This window comes from Psammomys obesus, unplaced genomic scaffold, assembly GCF_907164565.1.
Source record: "Psammomys obesus unplaced genomic scaffold, mPsaObe1.curated_primary_1811, whole genome shotgun sequence".
Lineage (NCBI taxonomy): Eukaryota > Metazoa > Chordata > Mammalia > Rodentia > Muridae > Psammomys > Psammomys obesus.
Window position 1 is genome coordinate 16,834,449 of NW_026596085.1, and position 20,158 is coordinate 16,854,606.

The 20,158-nt window shown below is 52.6% G+C and overlaps 1 protein-coding gene across 1 annotated transcript in view; it reads left to right on the forward strand.

Moving 5' to 3' along the window:
* Positions 1-5,200: 5,200 nt before the first annotated feature.
* The window catches only part of Nfam1 (NFAT activating protein with ITAM motif 1), an 18,377-nt gene continuing 3,419 nt past the window's right edge, over positions 5,201-20,158 (forward strand). The window contains exons 1-4 of the mRNA XM_055627096.1: positions 5,201-5,516; positions 5,613-5,728; positions 9,592-9,690; positions 19,763-19,849. Coding sequence (XP_055483071.1) covers positions 5,231-5,516; positions 5,613-5,728; positions 9,592-9,690; positions 19,763-19,849 — 588 coding nt within the window. The 5' untranslated portion in view covers positions 5,201-5,230. The remainder of the gene's footprint in view (positions 5,517-5,612; positions 5,729-9,591; positions 9,691-19,762; positions 19,850-20,158) is intronic.

A 20,158-nucleotide genomic window follows, 5' to 3' on the forward strand; every position in this document is an offset into this window, starting at 1 on the left:
AAGCCTTTCCCAATCAGGGGACTAAACACAGGCAGGGAGGGGGCAGAGCAGAAAACAGCTGTGAGAGACTGCCCCTTCGGTCTGTCCCTCCCACAAACCAGACACCCCCCCCCCCCCAGGATTCAGTCAAGAAAGAACCTGAAGTAATAGATGAAACTGGGTCAGGATAGGCCCCAGCACTCCTGCCATGGGTGTCACGAAAGCAGGAAGGGTGGGGGCCCCGTGAGGTTGGCATCGGCCTTTTCCTCTGCTGGAGAAGAGCTCCTGAAGTCCGGAGATGCAAAGTTACCTGCTCAAGGTTCCACAGCTTTTAAGTGGCAGAGTCAGGATCCAAATCTGGGCCTGCTGCGTCTGGTTCCTGGGGCATCCCTCTCATCCGTGTCTCTCTCTGCGACCAGGCTCTGTGCTTCCTTGTAGTGCTTGGAGCTGCAGAGAGCTAAAGGTGTCTTCTTTGAACTGCTCTAGGAAGCGGGCTGGGTGGGCTGGGTAGTGGCCTGTGCTTCCTAGTTGGAACTGTTTGTGAGGACTGGGAGGGGCACACAGGACTTAGAGACCAAACAGGACAAAGGCAGACTAAGCACAGAGTCTTGCCCAATGGTTCTCAACCTTCCTAATTGCTGCGACCCTTTAATACAGTTCCTCATGTTGTGCTTAACCCCCAAGCACGTGCATGCGCTCTCTCTCTCTCTCTCTCTCTCTCTCTCTCTCTCTCTCTCTCACACACACACACACACACACATCAGACTTTCAATTCTTCCTATCCAGGCCACCGTCACATAGGCTCACAGGATCCCACCCAGAGACACCCCTACCTGGTTTTGGATTCTCTCTGCCTCCTCCTTCACACCGGAAGGACATGCTCTCAGCATCTGCAGGGTAGAAAGCTCATTACCCCCCCCCCCCTCACCTACTGCCTGCTCTGCCCTCACGGAATCCTGCCAGGCCCTGTGCCCAACAGCCTTCCTGACCTCACCCGAGTGCAGACATTGAGTCTCTTCCCTCACAGAAGACAGACTTCTTGGGTCTGTCCCCATCCCCCTGTGCCTGGTTTGTCTCATCTTAGTCTGCCTTGAAGACCTGTGGAGCTTTGAGCATGACCAAAAGAGCCATTCCGAGTTGTGTCAGAGCCCTTTGGACCCTCAGCAGCCCTGGTCACTCTGAGGAAGTCACAGTCGTTGGTCATTTGAAATCACCTATTTCTTCCTATTCCTATTTCTCCAAATCTTCAACCCCATAAGAGCCATGCTGACCTTGACAACTGCCAAGGTTGCTCCCAAGCAGCTGGGAGTCTGTGGAGGGTGGGGCTGGATCTCTGTCTCTTTTCTACTCAGACACGCCCCCCCCCCCCATCCTTCCACATGGTCACCCTGGGTAGAAGTAGAGAGAGGGGAAGCAGGTAGGGTCAGGGTCACTGGGTTCTGGGAATCTCAGTGATAGGAGGTTCCACTCAGGCCAGGTGGTGGTGGCACACGCTTTTAATCCCAGCACTCGGGAGGCAGAGGCAGGAAGATCTCTGAGTCTGAGGCCAGCCTGATCTTCCGAGAGTTTCAGGACAGCCAGGGCTACACAGACATGGCCCTCTCCCTTCTCAGCTCCTTGCAATCTGAGGTCCACTCAGTTCTGCTCCTGGGGTATTTATTTCCAAAGACAGAACTACAGAAAATGCTTGGCCAGCTCCCTGTCCTGGCTGCATTGTCCCGTGAGTGACAATGCTGCCAAAGTTCAAAGATTCATGAGACATGAACCAAAGGGCATGTAACCACTTGTCAGGTGGCTGGACTGTTCAAATGTGGTTGCTGCCAGGATCTGACAGACCGTCTTCGGCAACTGATGGCTGCGGTGCCTGGCTCCTCCTGAACACCTAACCCTATCCTGTGCCTACGGCCCCTGCCCTTCCCCCTCTGCAGAGTCGGGTGACCTGTAGTTTGAGCCCAGATCCACTGTTTGTGAATCCTGTAGCTTTGAGCCCCTATGACCCCTCTTTCCTTTCTTTTAACATGTAATTATTTAATGTGTGTGAGTGTGTATGTACATGTCTGTGTGTTTACATGTGTATATTTGTGTGTACGTGTGTGTATGCTCCCAGGCATGAGTATGGCTGTCAGAGAATAACTTGACCGAATCTGTTCTTTTTCTACCACGTGGATCCTAGGGATCAAACTCAGACCATCAGGCTTGGTGACAGCCATCTTTCCCATGGAACCACTTTCTTTACTTTTTTTTTTCCGAAACAGGGTTTGTCTGTGTAGCCCTGGCTCTCTTGGAACTAGCTCTGTAGACCAGGCTGGCTTTGCACTCACGGAGCTCCGCCTGCCTCTGCCTCCTGAGTGCTGGGATTAAAGGTGTGCGCCACTGCTGCCCGGCTACAACTTTTTTCCTTTAGAGATTTTTTTTTTTTAATTTTTTGTTTACGAGTGTTTGCCTGAATGTCTGAGGACCCCTTGCATGCAGTGCCTGTAGAGACCAGAAGACGATGTTGATCCCCTGGGACTAGAGTTACATGCAGATGGTTGGAAACTGCCACATAGGTGCTGGGAATTGAACCTGCGTCCTCTGGAAGAGCAGCAGCTAGTACTCTTAACTGCTAAGCCACCTTTCCAGCTCCACACTGAGCTATCTCATCAGCCTGGCTCTCTGTTGTTTGTTTGTTTGTTTTGTTTTGTTTTGTTTTGTCTGTGGAGTGCATTTACGAGAACCGCCTCATGTGATTCTGCCTGTGTCTTACCTGGCTAGAGTAGATTTTCTCTGCATGTTCTTCTCCTTCTATTTCTGGATACCCACTTCCAGGTTACAGAAGCCTTCAACTCCCAGGCACCTCCCAACCTATCCAGAGAGACTATCAGACTCCCTCCCCTTTCACCCCAGCTTCCTCCCACCCAGGCTTCTTTGCTCACATCAGCCTTTGCTCGTGTCACACAGGTCAGGGAGGACCTGCAAGCTACCTGGCACCATTCTGAGTTTGTGGGTGTGTCTTCAGGGCACAGCAGACCAAGGGGGCAGACCAAGGGGGCTGGACCTCTACAGGCCCATACATGGTCCACTCTGGGGGGGTATTGATACCCCAGCAAAGGAGGGACAGTGACAGGCTCCATCCTCAGACCAGACATTCTGGCCACAGTGGACTGAGATTTCTCCCCACTCTAGGCTAGTCATCCCTCCCCCTTTAGACACAGCACTTCCGTCAGGGCCTGAGATTCTCATTCCGAAGTCTCCATGCACTGTAGTTGGCCGGAGCCAGGCCTTGAATTTTCATGATCCTAACCCCTTAAACCTTCAGATAGAAAACTCCACAAGGCTGTAAGAACAATAGACATCTATTTTTATAGATCTCTCCAGAGTTGTAAAGATCAGCTTAATTTCACTAGCAGATTCCGTCATTTTCTAGAAGGGGGCCTGGAGGGTGGGGGTTGGGAGGTTTAAAGACAATTGGATGGACTTCTTGCCAGGAAAAAACGGGAAGGTGGCTTCGTCACGCTGGCAGCACGCTTGCCTTCCCTAGTCTGAGAATTACTTCAACGCTGGAGAAGCAAAAGGCCCCAGGGGAAAAGGAGGGTTAACCACTTCCTAGGTCTCTTTGGTTGGATTCCAACCTCCACCCTCTGAAGCCAGCCAGGCCCCGCTTACCCTGACAGGGGAAGCTTACTGTCTTTACGCTTGACTGGGGCATCTCAGATCCAGGCTCTCAGGAACTGGCCACAGGAAGAAACAGAGGCCGTAGGAAGGGTGCACAGGATAGAGAACTCTCCAGGTAAGGAGCACGGGTCGGGGTGCTCCCAGGCAGGCCACAGAGAGGGTGGTGTAGCCACCTGCCCTCCCCTCCTCTACCCAGCCACGCAGTAGCTCAGACCCCCTCTACCCCAAATCAAGGCTTCTTAATGACAAAGCTAGAATACTGCTGGACTTGGCATTATATGGCACATAGCGTATAGTCAACCATGGCTGCTCTGTAACAGAGTAAGGTTAGGGCAATGTCCACCTGAAGGAAGCCCAGGACAGACACTCCTCCCCAGGGAAGGGGCCTGGGTACCCACTCCCAGTAAACAGTAAACAGGCCACTATCAATGGCCCCTGTTCTTTAGTCTCTTAGAGGCTAACAGCAAATTTAAAATAGCAGCCTGTTCAAAGCTGTAAGGACTCATTAGAAGATCCTCCCCACCCAGCCCCGGAGTCTTTCAGAAGGCCCAGCCTCCCCTGAAGGCCCTTCCCCCAGGGAAAAGCAGAAGAGGCCAGAAGAGACCTTCCTGGCTTCATGCCAGCCCACACCACAGGCAGGAGGCCCACAGCTCAGTTTCCTCAGCAAAATAAATCTTGAGACTTTCTAAGCGCCTAAAAAAAAAAAAAAAAACAAAAAACCAAACACACACACACACACACACACACACACACACACACGCTCTTCTCCCGATTAACAAGCCGGCCTGCGTGTTCTTGGCTGCTTGCTGCCGACCTCAATTTAAAAACTGTCTGCTGTTTAGCTGCTGGAGAGGAAGGGCCCGGGAGGTATGGAATATTGAAGCTGAGAGCCCTGAGTTGCCAAAGTCGGGGGCGGCGGCTGCTGACCCTGCTCCAAATCTGAACAGCGTCCCAAGAGCCTGAAGGAGGCCCAGCCAGGCTGGGCTGCTGCGCTGAGGATGTTTAGACTGTTTTCAGTGGGGCTAGCGGGGATAGTCGCGGTGGAACTGGCCTTGTGATGGAAGCTGGACTCAAAGAGCCAGTCTGTGTCTGTTGGAGGACAGCTCCCTGTGGAATGGCTTGTTATACCACACAAAGACTTGACAAGGTTCTCAGAGCCCTGTTTCCAGGAATGGCTGCCTGCTGGCCAGACCTGTGAGAAGACCCACTCCCTCTCTGTCCCTTTCCAGGAAGTGCTTGGGTTTCCTGCCTTCCCCTTTTCTTTGCTGGTTTTTGGCTCTTTGGGTCTACAGTTCTGTAGGGAGGAGAGGGATTAGGAAGGAGCCTGGCTCGGAGGCCCCCTCAGCCTTGTGCGTGTCTCTGCTTTTCTCCCTACCTGCTGAAGAATCTGACCTCCCAGACTCTCAGTCTTCCTCCATCAAGGCTCTTGCCTGGCCACCCACCATGTGTTAGGGAAATGGAGTCTGTGAGGATCACCCCCTGTAGTCAGCGTGCAGGAGGCCCCCATGGGGCAAGGACACTTCCACTGAGCTGTCACTTTCCCCCTGTTGTTCCCCCCACAGGAGGGATCTCAGTGACTCATAGCGACCTCCCTATCATGGTCTCCCTGGCCAACACGCCTGTCTCCTTTAGCTGCAGAATCAACTACCAGGACACGTCAGGATTCACATACTCCTCTGTTAACTTCTTTCACGTGGATCTCCATGGCAAGAGAAGCTTGGAGATGCCGCTTTCCTGCCAACACAGTCCTGGTGCAGAGAACGGGACCATGGATTGTGCAGTTATTCTCAGCCTGCCAAATGCATCTGCCACAGGCACTTACTACTGCTTAGTCAGAGGGTCCTTCCCGGAGCAGAGCAATGGCATCTTCATTCTGGTCAAAGGTAAGGCTCTGGGGCTAGGGGCAGGTGGGCCAGCAGGAGAACCTCCCATTTCTCCTGGGAAACTCACCCTCCGCTCCCGGCTCTCCTCCCTCCCAGACACAGGGTACCAGCCTCCTTCATTCAAGGTCCAGGAGGCCCTGATGTTCACCTTTACCGGCCTGCTGAGTGTCCTGAGCGTGCTGGGCACAGCTCTACTGCTCTACTGGAGGAAGGTGAGGCCCACATGGACACGTAACACGTTCTGCCGAGCCTTGCCCCCTGCACTCACACTGTGGAACTGGGGAGGCCTCCGGGACCAGAGGGGCTGCTCCTGTCCCATAGGGCATCCTAGACCTGGGGGAAGATGCTCTACCAGCCCATTGACCCACCATGATGCTACCGAAAGCACATGACAGAGTAAGGGCTGGAGCGCTCAAGAAGGGGACAGTTTGCTCCAGCTCTTTGCCTGGCTGTTCCCTGTTCACGGTGGAGAGCTGACTCCCCACTGGGGCACCCCTCGTTCTCCCCATCTCTCAGTGGTCTCGTTCCATGCTGCTGCAGCCTCAGCCACTGGCACAGGACTCTGCACATAGTAGGTACTCAGCAAATATCCACCAAAGGGATTGCAATTTGCAGAGTCCTTCCCTGGTTATTGGTAAATACGTACATTAACTTCCTAAGAGGACCTCAGCTGAGTCCCTACTTTGCACCGGAAGTCATATTGGAGGTTACAAACGCAGAGGGAGCATGTGGACTAAAATCTCAAGACAGCCTGCTTGACGGTCAGTGGGGGGCCAGGACAGGGCTTGAGGGCACAGTGTCATGGCGGCTGGGTTTGTATTCTGACCCTGCCCCTTACAAGCTCTGTGCGATTGGGCAGGGTAATCAATTCCCCCCTGCCTCAAATGAGAGCTCCCCAACGCAGAGGCAATTCCAAGCATCCTGACTGTGGTCAGAAGGGATGGGGACAGAGGGTGCGGAGGAGATGTGAGCTACTTTGCACCCCAGGACAGCTACTCTCCTGAGAAGATGGCGGTCGCCATGTCTTCTGCCGGGGGGGAGCAGGGGTGGTGACTCCACCTGGCTGGTGGAGGTGGTCATGGTCCCCGCAGATCCTGGGTACCTTTCTCAGAGCCCTTCTGTGCACCTGGGCAACTGATCTGACCTGAGTAATTGATCTAGAACTCATCAATATTTTCATCCATCGATGAACTATCAGCCCCCCACAAGCTCTGAACCCCCCTATGGTGAGCATGGTGATTAATATGTATGGGATCTCCACCTCATGTGACAAAAATAAAATAAAATAAAATAAAATAAAATAAAATAAAATAAAATAAAATAAACCAAAACAATAACAACAGCAGCAACCTAACTGAAGACCCCACAGGGTAGGGACTTGGTGTCCCTGGTGCCTGCTGAGGCCTGGCACATAGTAGGTGCTGGTGGAAGGAATCATGGCATATCTGCATGCTGATTCCTGAAGGATGAGTAGGAGCCGACCAGGGCACAGGAGGGAAAGGTGGCGTCATGACTTTTCCATTTCAAAGAGGGGGAAACTGGGGTTAACAGGCTTCTCGGCCAGCTGCTGGCAAAGAACCAGGTCTCAGCCTAGAGCTGCTGACCCTCCCTGCATCCTCCTGGGGAGAGGGATCATGGGTAACAGAGAGCTAGGCACTACGGGAGAAACCGTGCTGGCTGATTTACTCCTCTGATAATGACAAGCTGAAGGGACCAGTTCTGGCTGCCTGGGTCACAGACGGAGCTGACTCCAAGGGACAGAAAGCATCCCCAACCTCCACAGCAAAATAGAGCCCAACTAAGTTTTCATTGGTGCTCTTTGCCCCTCTGGAGGTCCCACCCCAGCCTAAGCCTCCTGGCTGGCTGGACAGGGCTGGAAGACTTGATCTGCTTCTCATTGCCCCCAAACTTTAATCCACCTGTGTCTGAGGCCATGTATGCCAGTGGCTAAGAGCATCTCTGGCCATTTCCAACTTTAGTGGCTCCCACTGTTCCCCAGCCCCCCAATGGCCACCAGTGAAAACACCTGTGCCATTTGGTGTTCTGTGGCCTTGTTGCCCATCTCCCCTTTCTCCTCCCTCCCCACTCTCCTGTTCCCCCTCCTCCCCCTCCTCCCTCTCTGCACATCCTAACAAACTGCAGCCTCCTGTGGCCTTGAGCGGTTTCCTGGGACCAACAGTGTAGCTCACCTCCCTTGAGCCCTCAGTGACAATCCCAACAAGCTGCGGGATCTCCGGTGCCCAGTCAGGCCCGGCATGGAGGGGGCTGGCACTGTTGCCCCCAGGTGTATAAAGCCAAGTCCTGTGTTTTTAAGCCTTGGCTCCAAGGACCTTATCCAGGAAGCCTCCAAATAGCTGCTGCCTGTGAGCACCTGTCTTTCAGCTTTGGTGGCTTCTAGAAAACAGTCTTGGAGGGGGAGGAGCCAGGACCCCAGGCATCTTGACAAGAAGAACGTACCAATGTGCCCCGAGTATCCCAGGGGTCTGACCCACAGTGACAGTGTCTCCGGGAACAGACAGTGAAGGGAGGTGCCAGATCAGTGTTTCCTCTACGGAGAGCCATTCACTAGCTTGGCAGGCCTCAGTTTCCCTCTCTATGAAATGGTAAGTCAGTCCATGGCTACTCCCTCAGGCTGTTAAGAGAATAAAGTGACAAGGACAGGGTTCTTTCTGCATTTTAAACCACGCACAGATGTAGCTCCTGTCTGTCTGAGACCTACACATCTTCACGAAACAGAAGCTAACACTCTAGGTAGCACCAGGTTGGCATCTTAGTGAACGCAAGACATAGGTTCAAATCCTGCTCCTGCCACTTACTGGCTGTGTGGTCTCAGCCATGCCCTGCTCTCTCCACGTGCAGAGAGGAGATGGCCTGGGAGCTTGCCTGCAGGTTTGTTGAGGAGTACGAGCCACAGGGCAGCTCTCCCTGCCCGGCTCCACGTTCAGAGCTGTGTAATGCTGAGACTGGGGGTGGCTCCGGCTTCTGCCTGTGAGTTAAGTAGCTCTTGAGTGCTAATCCGGGAGTGAATGGGCTGGGGATTGGCAGGTGGCCAGGGTTTTTAATTAGCTCCTGCCCTGAGATGAGGCCGTTGTTGCTCCACTGTTGGCAGTGTGGTGCCTGCCATGAAGGGGGGCGTCCAGACCGCCTCCCTCTGTCACCCCGGCCCTGCGCTTTTCCAGCGGGGTGACACAGCCTTCTCCAATCCCACTTGCCATTTGCTCCAGCCTTGGGGAGTTTCCCAAAACTGGCTTGGGTCAGGCATCCTACCCAGAGCCCTCATCGCTTCCTCTGGTCCACACGGCCCTGGCCCGGCCTGCCAACCCACCCATGGGCGAGGGGTTTAGCCTCAGGCTGACCTCTCCTTACGGTCCTTGGTCCTGCAGGCCTGGTACATACCAGCCTGCCTGCTGTGCTGCCTGGAGCCCTCCTCTCTGTTCACCCGGTCCGCATATTTCCCCCTCCTACCCTCTTCCTGAGTCCTGTGCCCATTGGTCCCTGGGCACAGGGCGCTCTGCTGCGGCGGCAAAGTGGCTGGGTCTTGCCTTTCTCTCCCGAAGGTTCAGGAGGGCAGCAAGAAGTCCACCTGTTCATGTTGTCCCTGCTAACAGAGGGGCTCAGTAACTGTGGCGTGGTTGACTGAGGGTTCTCTGAGTGCCACCAAGTGCTTCCCCCCTGTCGCCTCCTCCAAACCTTGCAGTCATCTTTCCAAGGTGTTCTGTCGCTGAAGACACTGAAGCTAGAGAGAAAACGTTTCCCTTCAGGCCACAGCCAGTGAGGGGCCAACTGAACGTCCATTCGGGGCCCACCCAGGGTTTGGCTTCTGGGCCCTGTCTCCCCAGAGTCAGGCACTCTGCCTGTGACAATGCCTCCCTCACGTGGGTCTCTGCGTTTCCTCTAGCTTCAGGCACCTCTCCCTGGAGAGGGTGGGTGGAAAGCGTTGAGTGATTAATTTTTCTGTGGCCCCATGACAATTGGCAATGCTCCCCCCCACCCCCCCGTGGGGTCTATAAGGGGAGGGAGATGGGAGAGCTACCTCTCCTCAGCCTTGACAGCCTTGGCTTCCTTCTCCTCACAGAAACAGAAGTCAGTTCTGGGCAATCACAGTGCTAGGACATGCCCTGCTCCCAAATCCACCAGCAGAACCCCAAAGGCTCCAGCAGAATCCATCTACACGGTGAGTCCCTTCTACCTCTCTCAGGCCTGACCCAGGGTCTGACTTGCTGTGGGGTATTTCTGTGCCTCAATTTTCTAATCTGTAAAATGGACACAGTCATTCCACAAATTAGATATTTCTCTCTCTGTGTGTGTGTGTGCGTGTGTGTGTGTGTGTGTGTGTGTGTGTGTGTGTTTCGTTGTTGTTGCTTTGTTTTTCCAGACAGGGTTTCCCACTTTAGCCCTGGCTGTCCCCAAACTCGTTTTGTAGACCAGGCTGGCCTCAAACTCAGAGATCCACCTGCTTCTGCCTTCCCAGTGCTGGGCTTAAAGGCATCCATGCCCAACCAATGCGCAACCAAAGCAGATATTTCTACAAAGGTTAAAGGAGAGGAAATGTGTGGGGCCCCTTCAGGAGCCTGAGGCAGTGAGAACAAAAGTTGGCAAAGATGAAGAAACTTCAGTCAGGTGACCAAATTCTCCCCTGAGCCAGCATGCAAGCTTCTTCCTATTTCTATTGCACAAGCGACATTGAAGCAGCAACAGCAAACAGAAAAACCTCACAAAAAGAGGAAAGGGCCAGGCACCACCCCACACCCTTGACACATCAAGGGCTTTTGATTGTTCACCCACACTCCCTTCCTCATTTACCCCTTCAGTCACATCGAGACTCCATGTGTCATATGCCCTGTTGTGCCACACCCATTTCCCATCTCCCCCAAGTTTTCACAGTGTCAAGGGAAGGAAGGGCCTGAGGAGGCTGTTCCTGCCCGGTCAGCTGCACAAAGGGCTCCCCCTGCCAGCTGTGTGGCTTACCAGTCTGTGATGCTCAGGGTAGAGAAAGTGACGGATTTACCACCGTTGTCAGCCAGAGCCACCAGCCTCTGAGTCTGGTTGCCCAGCTTCCAGCTGCCTGTGGTCCCAGCTTTATTGGGTTTAAAACTCTCTTCTGGCCTCTTTAGGCAACTACACATACCCAACACACACACACACACACACACACACAAAATCATAAAAAAAGAAAGAAAATCTCTACCTCTGAAGTAACTGAGAGAGTCTTAGGGTGACATGTGACATCAGGACTGAAGGATCCTGTCATATCATCAGTGACAGGCAGGACAATGGATCCTAATGTCTAGGTCTGGCATTACCTATGTTGGAGGAATAGGGATTGAGAGATATCCTCTGTGTCTCCCCGAACACACGAACACACGAACACACGAACACACGCGCACACACACACACGCACACAGTCTGGCCTGTTGGGTCTCCAAGTACGTATTTTGAAGGTGCTTGCCACTCTTCCTTGTCCCGAGTACCTTGCCGAACGTGTGAGACCTGACCACAAAATCCCACACAGAGCATGATCAGAATCAGGCTATGTTCGCTGAGGACATGGAGGGTGGCAATGAGGCCAAGGGCTGTTGCCACGCACAGCGATTGACAGATCTAAGAACAGGACAGTCCCCAAAGGGCCTTCAGCTTCTCCTCCCCGGGGACTTTCCAGCAGCTGTCGAGACGTGTGCCACCTCAGGCTCCCCGGAGTTTGACTCTCTCTTTCCAGCAACTCAACACTGTGGGAGATTACGGTGTTAGCTGCTGTGTGAAAATCAATCTCTCTCTCTCTCTCTCTCTCTCTCTCAAGCAATCCTCCCCCCCCCCCCCCTTCCTCTCCATTTCTCTCTCTTCTGGGAATAAAACCCAGGGTGTGTACATGCTAGTCGAGAAGGAGGCACTGTTCCACTGAGTGGTAGCCTCGGTCCTCACGCTGTTTTCATTTTGCGGTTTGGGTTTTACACCTGTAGCCCAGGCTGACCTTGGACTCCTAATCCTCCCGCCTCCACCTCCAGAATGCTGGAATTACAACCTTGAGTTTTATCGTCCAAGCATACTTCAAAAACTTAGAATCGCACAGATTTAAGACTATGCATATTTATTTGATTTTAATGTGTGCACGAGTGGCTTGCACACATGTCTGGCTGTGCTCCACTGTGTGCCTGGTGTCCGGGGAAGCCAGAGGAGGGCATCAGATCCTGTAGAACTAGAGTTACACATGGTTGTGGACTGCCATGTGGGGGCTGAGAATCAAACCCAGGTCCTCTGAAAGGGCAGCCAGTGCAGTAACTGCTGAGCCATTTTTCCAGCCCAGATTTTTTTTTTCATGCTATGCTATCTCCTATGCATTTTCTCATTTGAACAGCATCCTTCTAAAAAAAAAAATTTTTTTTTTTAAATGAAGACTCACTTTTGCCTAGATCATCTTTCTTGTCTATGGATAGCATACTCTGGGGTTTGGACTGACACTCCAAGTGTTGCAAAGAGGTCCAACTTCATACAAAGCCACAGGGTGGCCCGTGACTTAGGGCTTTAGGACCACAAAGGAGGTGTGGAAAGAGACGGATCACAGAGTTTCACTAAGCCTTTGACATAAGAATCCACCAGTGAGGCTGGAATGGTGGCGCACGCCTTTAATCCCAGCACTTGGGAAGCAGAGGCAGGCAGATCTCTGTGAGTTTGAGGCCAGCCTGGTCTACAGAGCAAGTTCCAGGACAGCCAAGGAGACACAGAGAGACCCTGACTCCAAAAAACAAAAAACCAAAAAGTCCACCAGTATGAACTGGACCTGGGCGGAAAAGATCATTAGCAAAAATAATGGTGCTGTCAGCAGCCATCTGTTGTGTGCCTACTATGTGCTGGTAATTGGTAGGACTTCAGTCCTCTTGATAAGGCTTTGAGGGACAGTCGGTGTCCTCATTTTCTAATAGCCTGTTCCTGATATGTAGAAAATGTACATACTATTTCATAGAGGCCTGCAGAACCTCCTCACCAATTCTGATAGCTCCTCTGTCAACTCCTGTGGACTTACTGTGAGCCCCATCATGTCCATGAGATGAGCAATGGAAGTTTCATTCCCGCCCCACTTCCAACCCTCCTACGATGTTCGTTTATCCTCAGCCCACCTCCAAGTGTTATTCTATTGGGGCCTCCACAGTGATGAGGGCGGGTGGCTGGGTCATCTCTGTCTTCACCCAGGGGAGGTTGTTCTTTCTTTCATTTTCTTTATATGTTATAACTTTCTGTTCTTTGTGGTTTCTTAGAATTCTTGTTAGTTAATTTGTTTAGTGTGTGTGTCTATCTCTCTGTGTTTGTGTGTGTGTCTATGCGGAGGTCACAGGACAACTCCCAGGGGCTGGTCTTCTCTCTCCATAGTGTGGGACCTTGGAATTGAACTCAGGTCTTTAGACTTGGCAGCAAGTGCCTTTATCTTGGCAGCCCTATCCTTCCTTCCTTCCTTCCTTCCTTCCTTCCTTCCTTCCTTCCTTCCTTCCTTCCTTCCTTCCTTCCTTTCCTTTTCTTTTCTGTTTCGTTTGTTTGTTTGTTTTTCAAGACAGGTTTTCTTTGTGTAGCCTTGGCTGTCCTGTCCTAGAACTCGGTCTGTAGACCAGGCTGGCCCTGGATTCGCAGAGATTGCCTATCTCTGTCTCCTGAATGCTGGGATTAAAGATGTGAGCCACTGTGCCCAGTTCCCTCTGTCTTTTCTTATGTAAGCATTTAAGTCTATGGCTACCCTTGAAGCGTGACTCTGTATCCCATGAGAGGCATGGCAATCAAACCCAGGCTCCTTTCACATACATTCCCTCTACCACTAAACCCTATCCCATTTCCCCCAGTTCCAGTAAGATGTACATATATCATATATATGGATTGTGCCTTTCCCCCCCACTCCACAGAGAATTCTTACTTGTCCAGCTAGTGTTTTTTTTTTTTAAATAATTTGCTTAATTAAAAAAAATATTTATTAGCCGAGTGTGGTGGCACACACACGCCTTTAGTCCCAGCACTCGGGAGGCAGAGGCAGGTGGATCTCTGTGAGTTTGTGACCAGCCTGGTCTACAAAGTGAGTCCAGGACAGCCAGGGCTGTTACACAGAGAAACCCTATATTGACAAACCAAATATATACATAGACATTTTTGGCGGGGGAGGAGCTTGTGCATGTGCCCCAGCATGCTCTTGTGCAGTGCAGAGACCACTGTGTCTCTCCTACTGTGTGGGCCCTGCCATCTGACTGAGGGCCTCAGGATTGGTGGCAGGCGCCTGTGCCTTCTTAGCCATCTCACTGGGCCCTTGCTTTCTTTTTGACATTGAGTTGTTCCGTATGTTCCTTATCTCTGACGAAGTCTTACTCGTGTGTACGTGTAATCAGAACTCTGCCGGGGCTTGCTTTATGTCCCACCTGATGCTCTGAGCACACTTGGGGAGGCGTCCACACTTCATTCATGGCGAGTGAGTGTTCCGATGACAGCAAATTGCTGATCACGTCGCTAAAACATTCCGTATCTCTATCGATCCCTATTGATTTTTCTCTGTCTTATCAGTTGTTAAAAGAAGTGAGTTATCGGCCAGTGTGATTGTGGGTTTATATTTTTCTCCTTTGAATTGTGTTAGCTTTGCTTCCTCTCACATGGAAGAGCTCTCAGACCTTACGACACCAAAAACTATCACTCCGAGCGGTGTTGAGAAACCTGACCTACAGGAGTATTTGGAGTGGGTTAGCCCGACAGACTCGAACCTTGCGTTTGTTTTGTTTTAGGCTGGGCCTCCCTGTGTGGTCTGGGATTTGTTGGTTCCACTACTTAAGCCTCCCGAGTCCTGGTCCTGCGATGGTTAACAGGATGCTGGTCATACAGCACTGTATATGAAACTCCCAGCACGCTCCGATTCCTTTCTTCTGAAATTCTTCATCTTGAACTGTACCCGTCCCTTCTCTACAAATAACAGAACCATCCAGGGTGCCTGTTCTTGATGCCTCTTCCTTATTTTTCATGTTATGTTTAAAAAAAAAAATACTGTGCATGCGCGTGCAAGCGTACTACCACCTGCACATGCGAATGTGGACAGCAATGTGTGTGGAGGTCGGAGGATGACCTCGGCGTTGGTGCTCCCCTTCCACCTTAGCTGAGACCGGGGTCTCCTGGCATTCACCATTGCGCACTCCCAGGGAACTGGCCTGTGAGTTTCCAAGGATTCGCCCGTCTCTGCCTCTCATCTCACTGGAACAGTTCTGGGATCACAGACACACACCACCTGCGCCTGGTTTTACACGGGTTTTAGAGGTCTGAACTCAGGTCCACACACTTAGGTGGCAAGTGCCTTCCCCAGCCTTCCTCTCTCCTTCCTGACTGCCTATTCCAGCTATCACCCTTCGCCAGAGCGTCCCTCCCCAGTCACGGTGGTTCCACGTGATTATATCCAGCAGGTGATTCTGGGTCCTCAGGTACTTTGATAATTCTGGTAGCACTGAGTGCTCCTTTCTCCTTGATTCTAGAACATTCTGTTCTTTCTTGTTCCTCCCCTGACTCACTGCCACACCTCGAGTCCACACTCACTGATTCCTCCTTGGGAGCTACGGAACCCTAATCTCCAAACGTTGGTGTGGACATTGGGACTCAGCCCTGGGACCCCGTCCTCTTTTATCTTCACTCTCTGCACCTCAGTGATCTCACTAGGAAGGCTTCTGAGCACCACCCGTGGACCATGGACCAGCCACAGCTTATGTCTTAGACCTCGCTGAGCCTTGGACCCAGCTCTGCTGGGATGTCTCATCCACACTTCTCAACCAAATTCCAAATCTTCAGGCCCTGCAAGCCTCGTCCTTACATCCCCACTCTGGGAGATGTTGGCTGTCCCCTCGGTCCCTCGGGCCAGACACTGGAGGTGTGCTTTCTGTCATCACCTGTCTTAGTTGAGGTTACTGCTGCTATGATGTAACACCATGACCAAACACTAGCTGGGGAGGAAATGCTTCCACATCCATTGTCCATCACTGAAGGAAGTCAGGACAGGAACTCAGACAGGGCAGGAGCCTGGAGGCAGGAGCTGATGCAGAGGCCATGGAAGGGTGCTGCTTACTGGCTTGCTCCTCATGGCTTGCTCAGCCTGCTTGCTTATAGAACCCAGGACCACTAGCTAAGGGATGGCCCCATCTATAATGAGCTGGGCCCTCTCCCATCAATCACTAATTAAGAAAATGTCCTGCAGCTGGATGTTGTGGAGGCATTTTCTCAATTACCATTCCCTCCTTTCAGATGACCCCAGCTTGTGTCAAGTTGGCATAAAGCTAACCAGCAGGTCACCTAATCTGATTCCCTGGCAGGCCTTGCTTCAAGCGTACCCAGCTTTTCCTGTTTCAGCCTCTTCCGTCTCTTGTTGGTGGTTCTGCTGTTGCGTTCTCTTCAGCCTGCCTGGGTTTCTCTGGTAAGACTGCCGCTCATTAGTCCCCAAGTCACCAAGGTGCTAAGCAGAGGGCTGATTTGTCAATGGTTTAATGGGATGGCTCCAGCTGCTGCCAGGCAGAAGGCAGAAGACTCCTGGGACAGTCATCACACTGGGTGCAGGGCCTGTAAAGAAAGAGGAGGGAGGACATCACGGGAGCACCCTAAGCAGCTAAGTAGCAGGGCTATCAGGAGTGTCCAAGTCAGAGGTGCTTGCGGATCTCTGGAGCCGGATGACAGAAGCTCAAGTCCTAATCCTTTCTCCTTCCTGAAGGTGGAGAAGCATTTTTTTTTTCTCACTTAGCTGGCCTGGACCTCATTGTGCAGACCAGACTGGCCCAGCCTTTGTCTTCCAGGTTCGAGGCTTAAAGAGGTTTTACTACCACTCGCAGAGCAGCAAAGACCACCACAATCCTTGATAAGTTCCCACCCCACCCAGGGTCAAGATCACCAGCTCTGTTCTTAGCCTCCAAGCTGTCACTGCTTGTCCAAGAGGTCCTTCCTATACCAGCTCTCAGCTAGCCTTTTCCAATATAGTATCGTATCGTATAGTATAACATAACACAAGACAGTGTAACATAATACAACATAGAAAGAAATGACAGCCCCTTGGCCCCTCTCTGTCTCTCCAAAGTCTTCCTGACCAGCCCCAGCCTCCTTCCTTCCTTCCTTCCTTCCTTCCTTCCTTCCTTCCTTCCTTCCTTCCTTCCTTCCTTCCTCCCTTTCACAGTATTCTGCCTGCACACCAGAAGAGGGCACAGGATCTCATTATAGATGATTGTGAGACATCATGTATTGCTGGGAATTGAACTCAGGACCTCTGAAAGAGCAGCCAGTGCTCTTAACCTCTGAGCCATCTCTCCAGCCCCCGGCTCTTCTTCTTACGTGCTTATGGTTTCCCTGAAGCCCCCTCCTCATCCTGCACACGTCCAGTGCTGGTGCCCTGAAGTTGGCTCTGACCTTCCAGAGTATCTTCAGCTCTGAGGCCTGATGCAGAATAACAAACGTGGTGGTGGTGGTGGGGGGTCGGCAGCATTGGAGATCTCCCCTCGCTCTGCCCTCTGCCTCTGCCTAACTCAGTTTCCCCTCCAGGGCCTCACCTTTGTCCTTGCTGAAGTGACTTCTTTTTCTTTAAGATTTATTTATTGTTATGTGCATTGGTGTTTTGCATTCACGTATGTCTGCGAAAGAGTGTTGGATCCCCTGGAACTGGAGTTACAGTTACAGACAGTTGTGAGCGGCCATGTCATCTGGAAGAGTGGCCAGTGCTCTTAACCTCTGAGCCATCTCTCCCTGAAGTGACTTTTCTAATACCCAGATGTGGTATCAGAAAACCTTCCTCAGAAGTTGGTTTAGTGACCTCAAATGTACCCTGTCCCAGAATTAGAATGTTCTTTCTTCACTAAATACTGTTCCTTTCTGACCCCTATAACTTCAGAGCTAGCCTATGACCTTCACACCCAGCACTCCCAGAGGACCCGGTCCAGGCCCAGACAGCTGGCTTTGCACTGCCCTACGTCAACCTGGAGGCTTGCCTTGACTCTCCCACTAGGCTAATGAACATTTATAACTGCCCACTGGACAACAGGAGGTGAAAAGCCTGTCTGTAGGACCTGAGTCAGACAAGGGACCACTGTGAGCAGAGCCCAGCAGAGTCTACCTTGGAGACAATCTAATCCGGTGTAGCCCTGCAGCAGAGTGAGGCAGGCATCCTCTCCAGTTATTCTGCTTCCATTGCTGAGGAAGGCAAGAAAGACAGGGTTCAGAAGTGTCCTGCTGACAAGGCTCCACCCTGCATTTCACAGCCCACACAGCAGGTCATACCCTGCATGCAAATGAAGCCAGGAGGTCAGGACTGTCGAAGGTTCCGCTCTGCAGCAGCTAAGTGATGGCTTCCCTTGCCTTTTGCACAGACTCCAGGAAGGGGGTACCTTTCCCTGCCTCTGATAGTCTCTGGCTTCTCTGGGCCTGCACCTGCTCAGGGCAATCCATAAGAGTGGGGCCCTGAGGAACCACCTGTGGTCCCCAGCTCTGTCAGGTCTGAGAAGGGACCAAGGGGTCACAGTGTGACTGGGCAACGTGTCCTATCCTGTGAGCTGGGAGAAGGTGAGCTCTCTGGACAGGCAGAGCCTGACACAGGTCAGAACAGGCCTTGGAAGTTTCCTTCCCTTGGAAATAAGGCAGTTTGGAAAAATCCTTTCCCAGGCTCCACCCTGCATCTGGCTCAGAGACCCTGTGAACCGTCCCCAGGACAGCCACAACGCCCTGTGTCTGATGTCCTGAAGTGAGGGTCTCCCAAGCGCCAAATGGTTTATTACAGGGGTTTTCATGCGTGGCTACCTCTGGGCTCTTTCTCTCCCTCTCCCCTCCCCTCCCTCCCTCCTGCCTCTGAGCACCACCTGCCTCTTCAGCCTGCCTCACCAACCCCTGCTTGACTGTTGCCAGGGAAACCGCCTCCTTGGCAACAAGCCGGCATCCATATGACAAGTGCGCTGGGGAAGGGATGGCTTCTGCCTCTTTGCTTGGGCTGTTGCAAGCTCCATTCTAGAGTGCCGATACCCCCCAGCTGGGGTTGCAGAGAAGGGGAATGTTCCACCTTCCCTGGTGATCATCAAGCAACTGCCTATTAAGCACTGACTATTTGCCTAACTTTGTGCAAGGCTCCTTATGTGTGTGGCCTCATGCTCATTCACGTGTTGGGCCTGCAAGACAGATATCATCTCCATTTTGCAGATAGGGAAACTGAGGCACAGAGAAACAAAGAAGCTGCCTGTGGTCACAGATATCAGAGCCAAGAATCGAACCTGGTCTTGTCTGTCTTCAAAACTTGGTTCTTCTCACTGTCTTGGAATCTGTGGTTCGGCCTCTAAAGACTCTAAGTGAACTGCACCCCCTCACCCTATCTAGTAAGGGAGATGTTCCGTCACCAGTCCTCCCTGGGTGGCACTCTCATTGTGCCAAGTTCAGCAATGGAGTCGGGAGCCCGTAGACAAGCCAGGCATGGTCCCTGTTCCCTAGGGGTCCCCAGTCTACGGAAGGCTGTGGGTGTGTACTGCAGAACCACTGAGGCTGACTCCCAGCCTCCCATCCCCAGGTGAGGTTCTCTGGAGGTGTCATGGACTTTCAGGGCAGTGGTCAGAAAGGAGAGTGGAGCATTCATATCCAAAGGTGCCTGTTTAGGGAATGGTTGTCACTTAGATGGTCAGAGAAGGAAGGCTGGCTGAGGGGATAAAGGAAAAGCAACAGTCTGGGGAGGAGGCATACACTGGGTTCTGGATTTGGAGTCCAGATTCCTCCAGTAAGGCACAGAATTGATGGGAAAGGAATGAGGCCTCCTACTGGGTACCTCGGGTGTCCATGGGCCCAGGAGGGGTTGTGAGTAAGAGGAGATCTAGAAGGTGGACGAGATCCCCTCACAGGCAGAGTCTCTGAACCAGGGAGTGAGGGCAGAGTCAGCAGGGGCTCTGGGTGTCATGCAAGGGGGTCCGCTGGGGCCTCGGGGTCCCGAGGACCAACAGGGGCAGTAGGAAAGGCTATGTCCTTTCACCAGCCAGGCTCAAGTCTGGACAGAGCCCACTGCTGGGCTTTGCTGGCGGTCCTTGAGGGGTATGGGGAAGGACAGACAGTGCAGCCCTGTACAATCAACTCGGGGACTCAGGTGACACACACTTGAGTTTTAAGGTGTGGCAGGGAGACTGTTCCCAGCATGGGGGACAGCTGGAGGGTTCTGCCCTCCCTCCAGGCTTCCACGGCACCTCAGGTTGGCTTGGGGAACCTGGGGACCACCCTTCTATGCTGACCCGGTGCGCTATTTCCTGCAGCACCTACAGCGCCGAGAGACGGAGGTCTACGCCTGCCTGGAGGGACAGACTGGCAGCCCTGTCTCCAGCCAGAGCCCACCTTCCAAGGTACACCCTGGGGCTGGGACCTGCGCCAGCCTCCTCCCTCTTTCTGACCCTTGCCTCACGCATGTGGGCTACCTGCAGTTGAATGCCCCCTTTCCCACAAGCTGGCCTGATGGCTGGGGGCACTGGTAGCTTCAAACTCGGTCTGAGCTGTCTGCAGCGGGAAGGGGATACTTATCTCTCCGTGCTTGAGTCTCTTGGCTTATAGCCTGAGGGATTGGAGTCGCCCAGACCTGCTGTGACATCAGATCACTGCTGAGAGGGCCGTCTGACACCAAGCATGCGCTCACACGGGGGGGGGGGGGGGGGGGG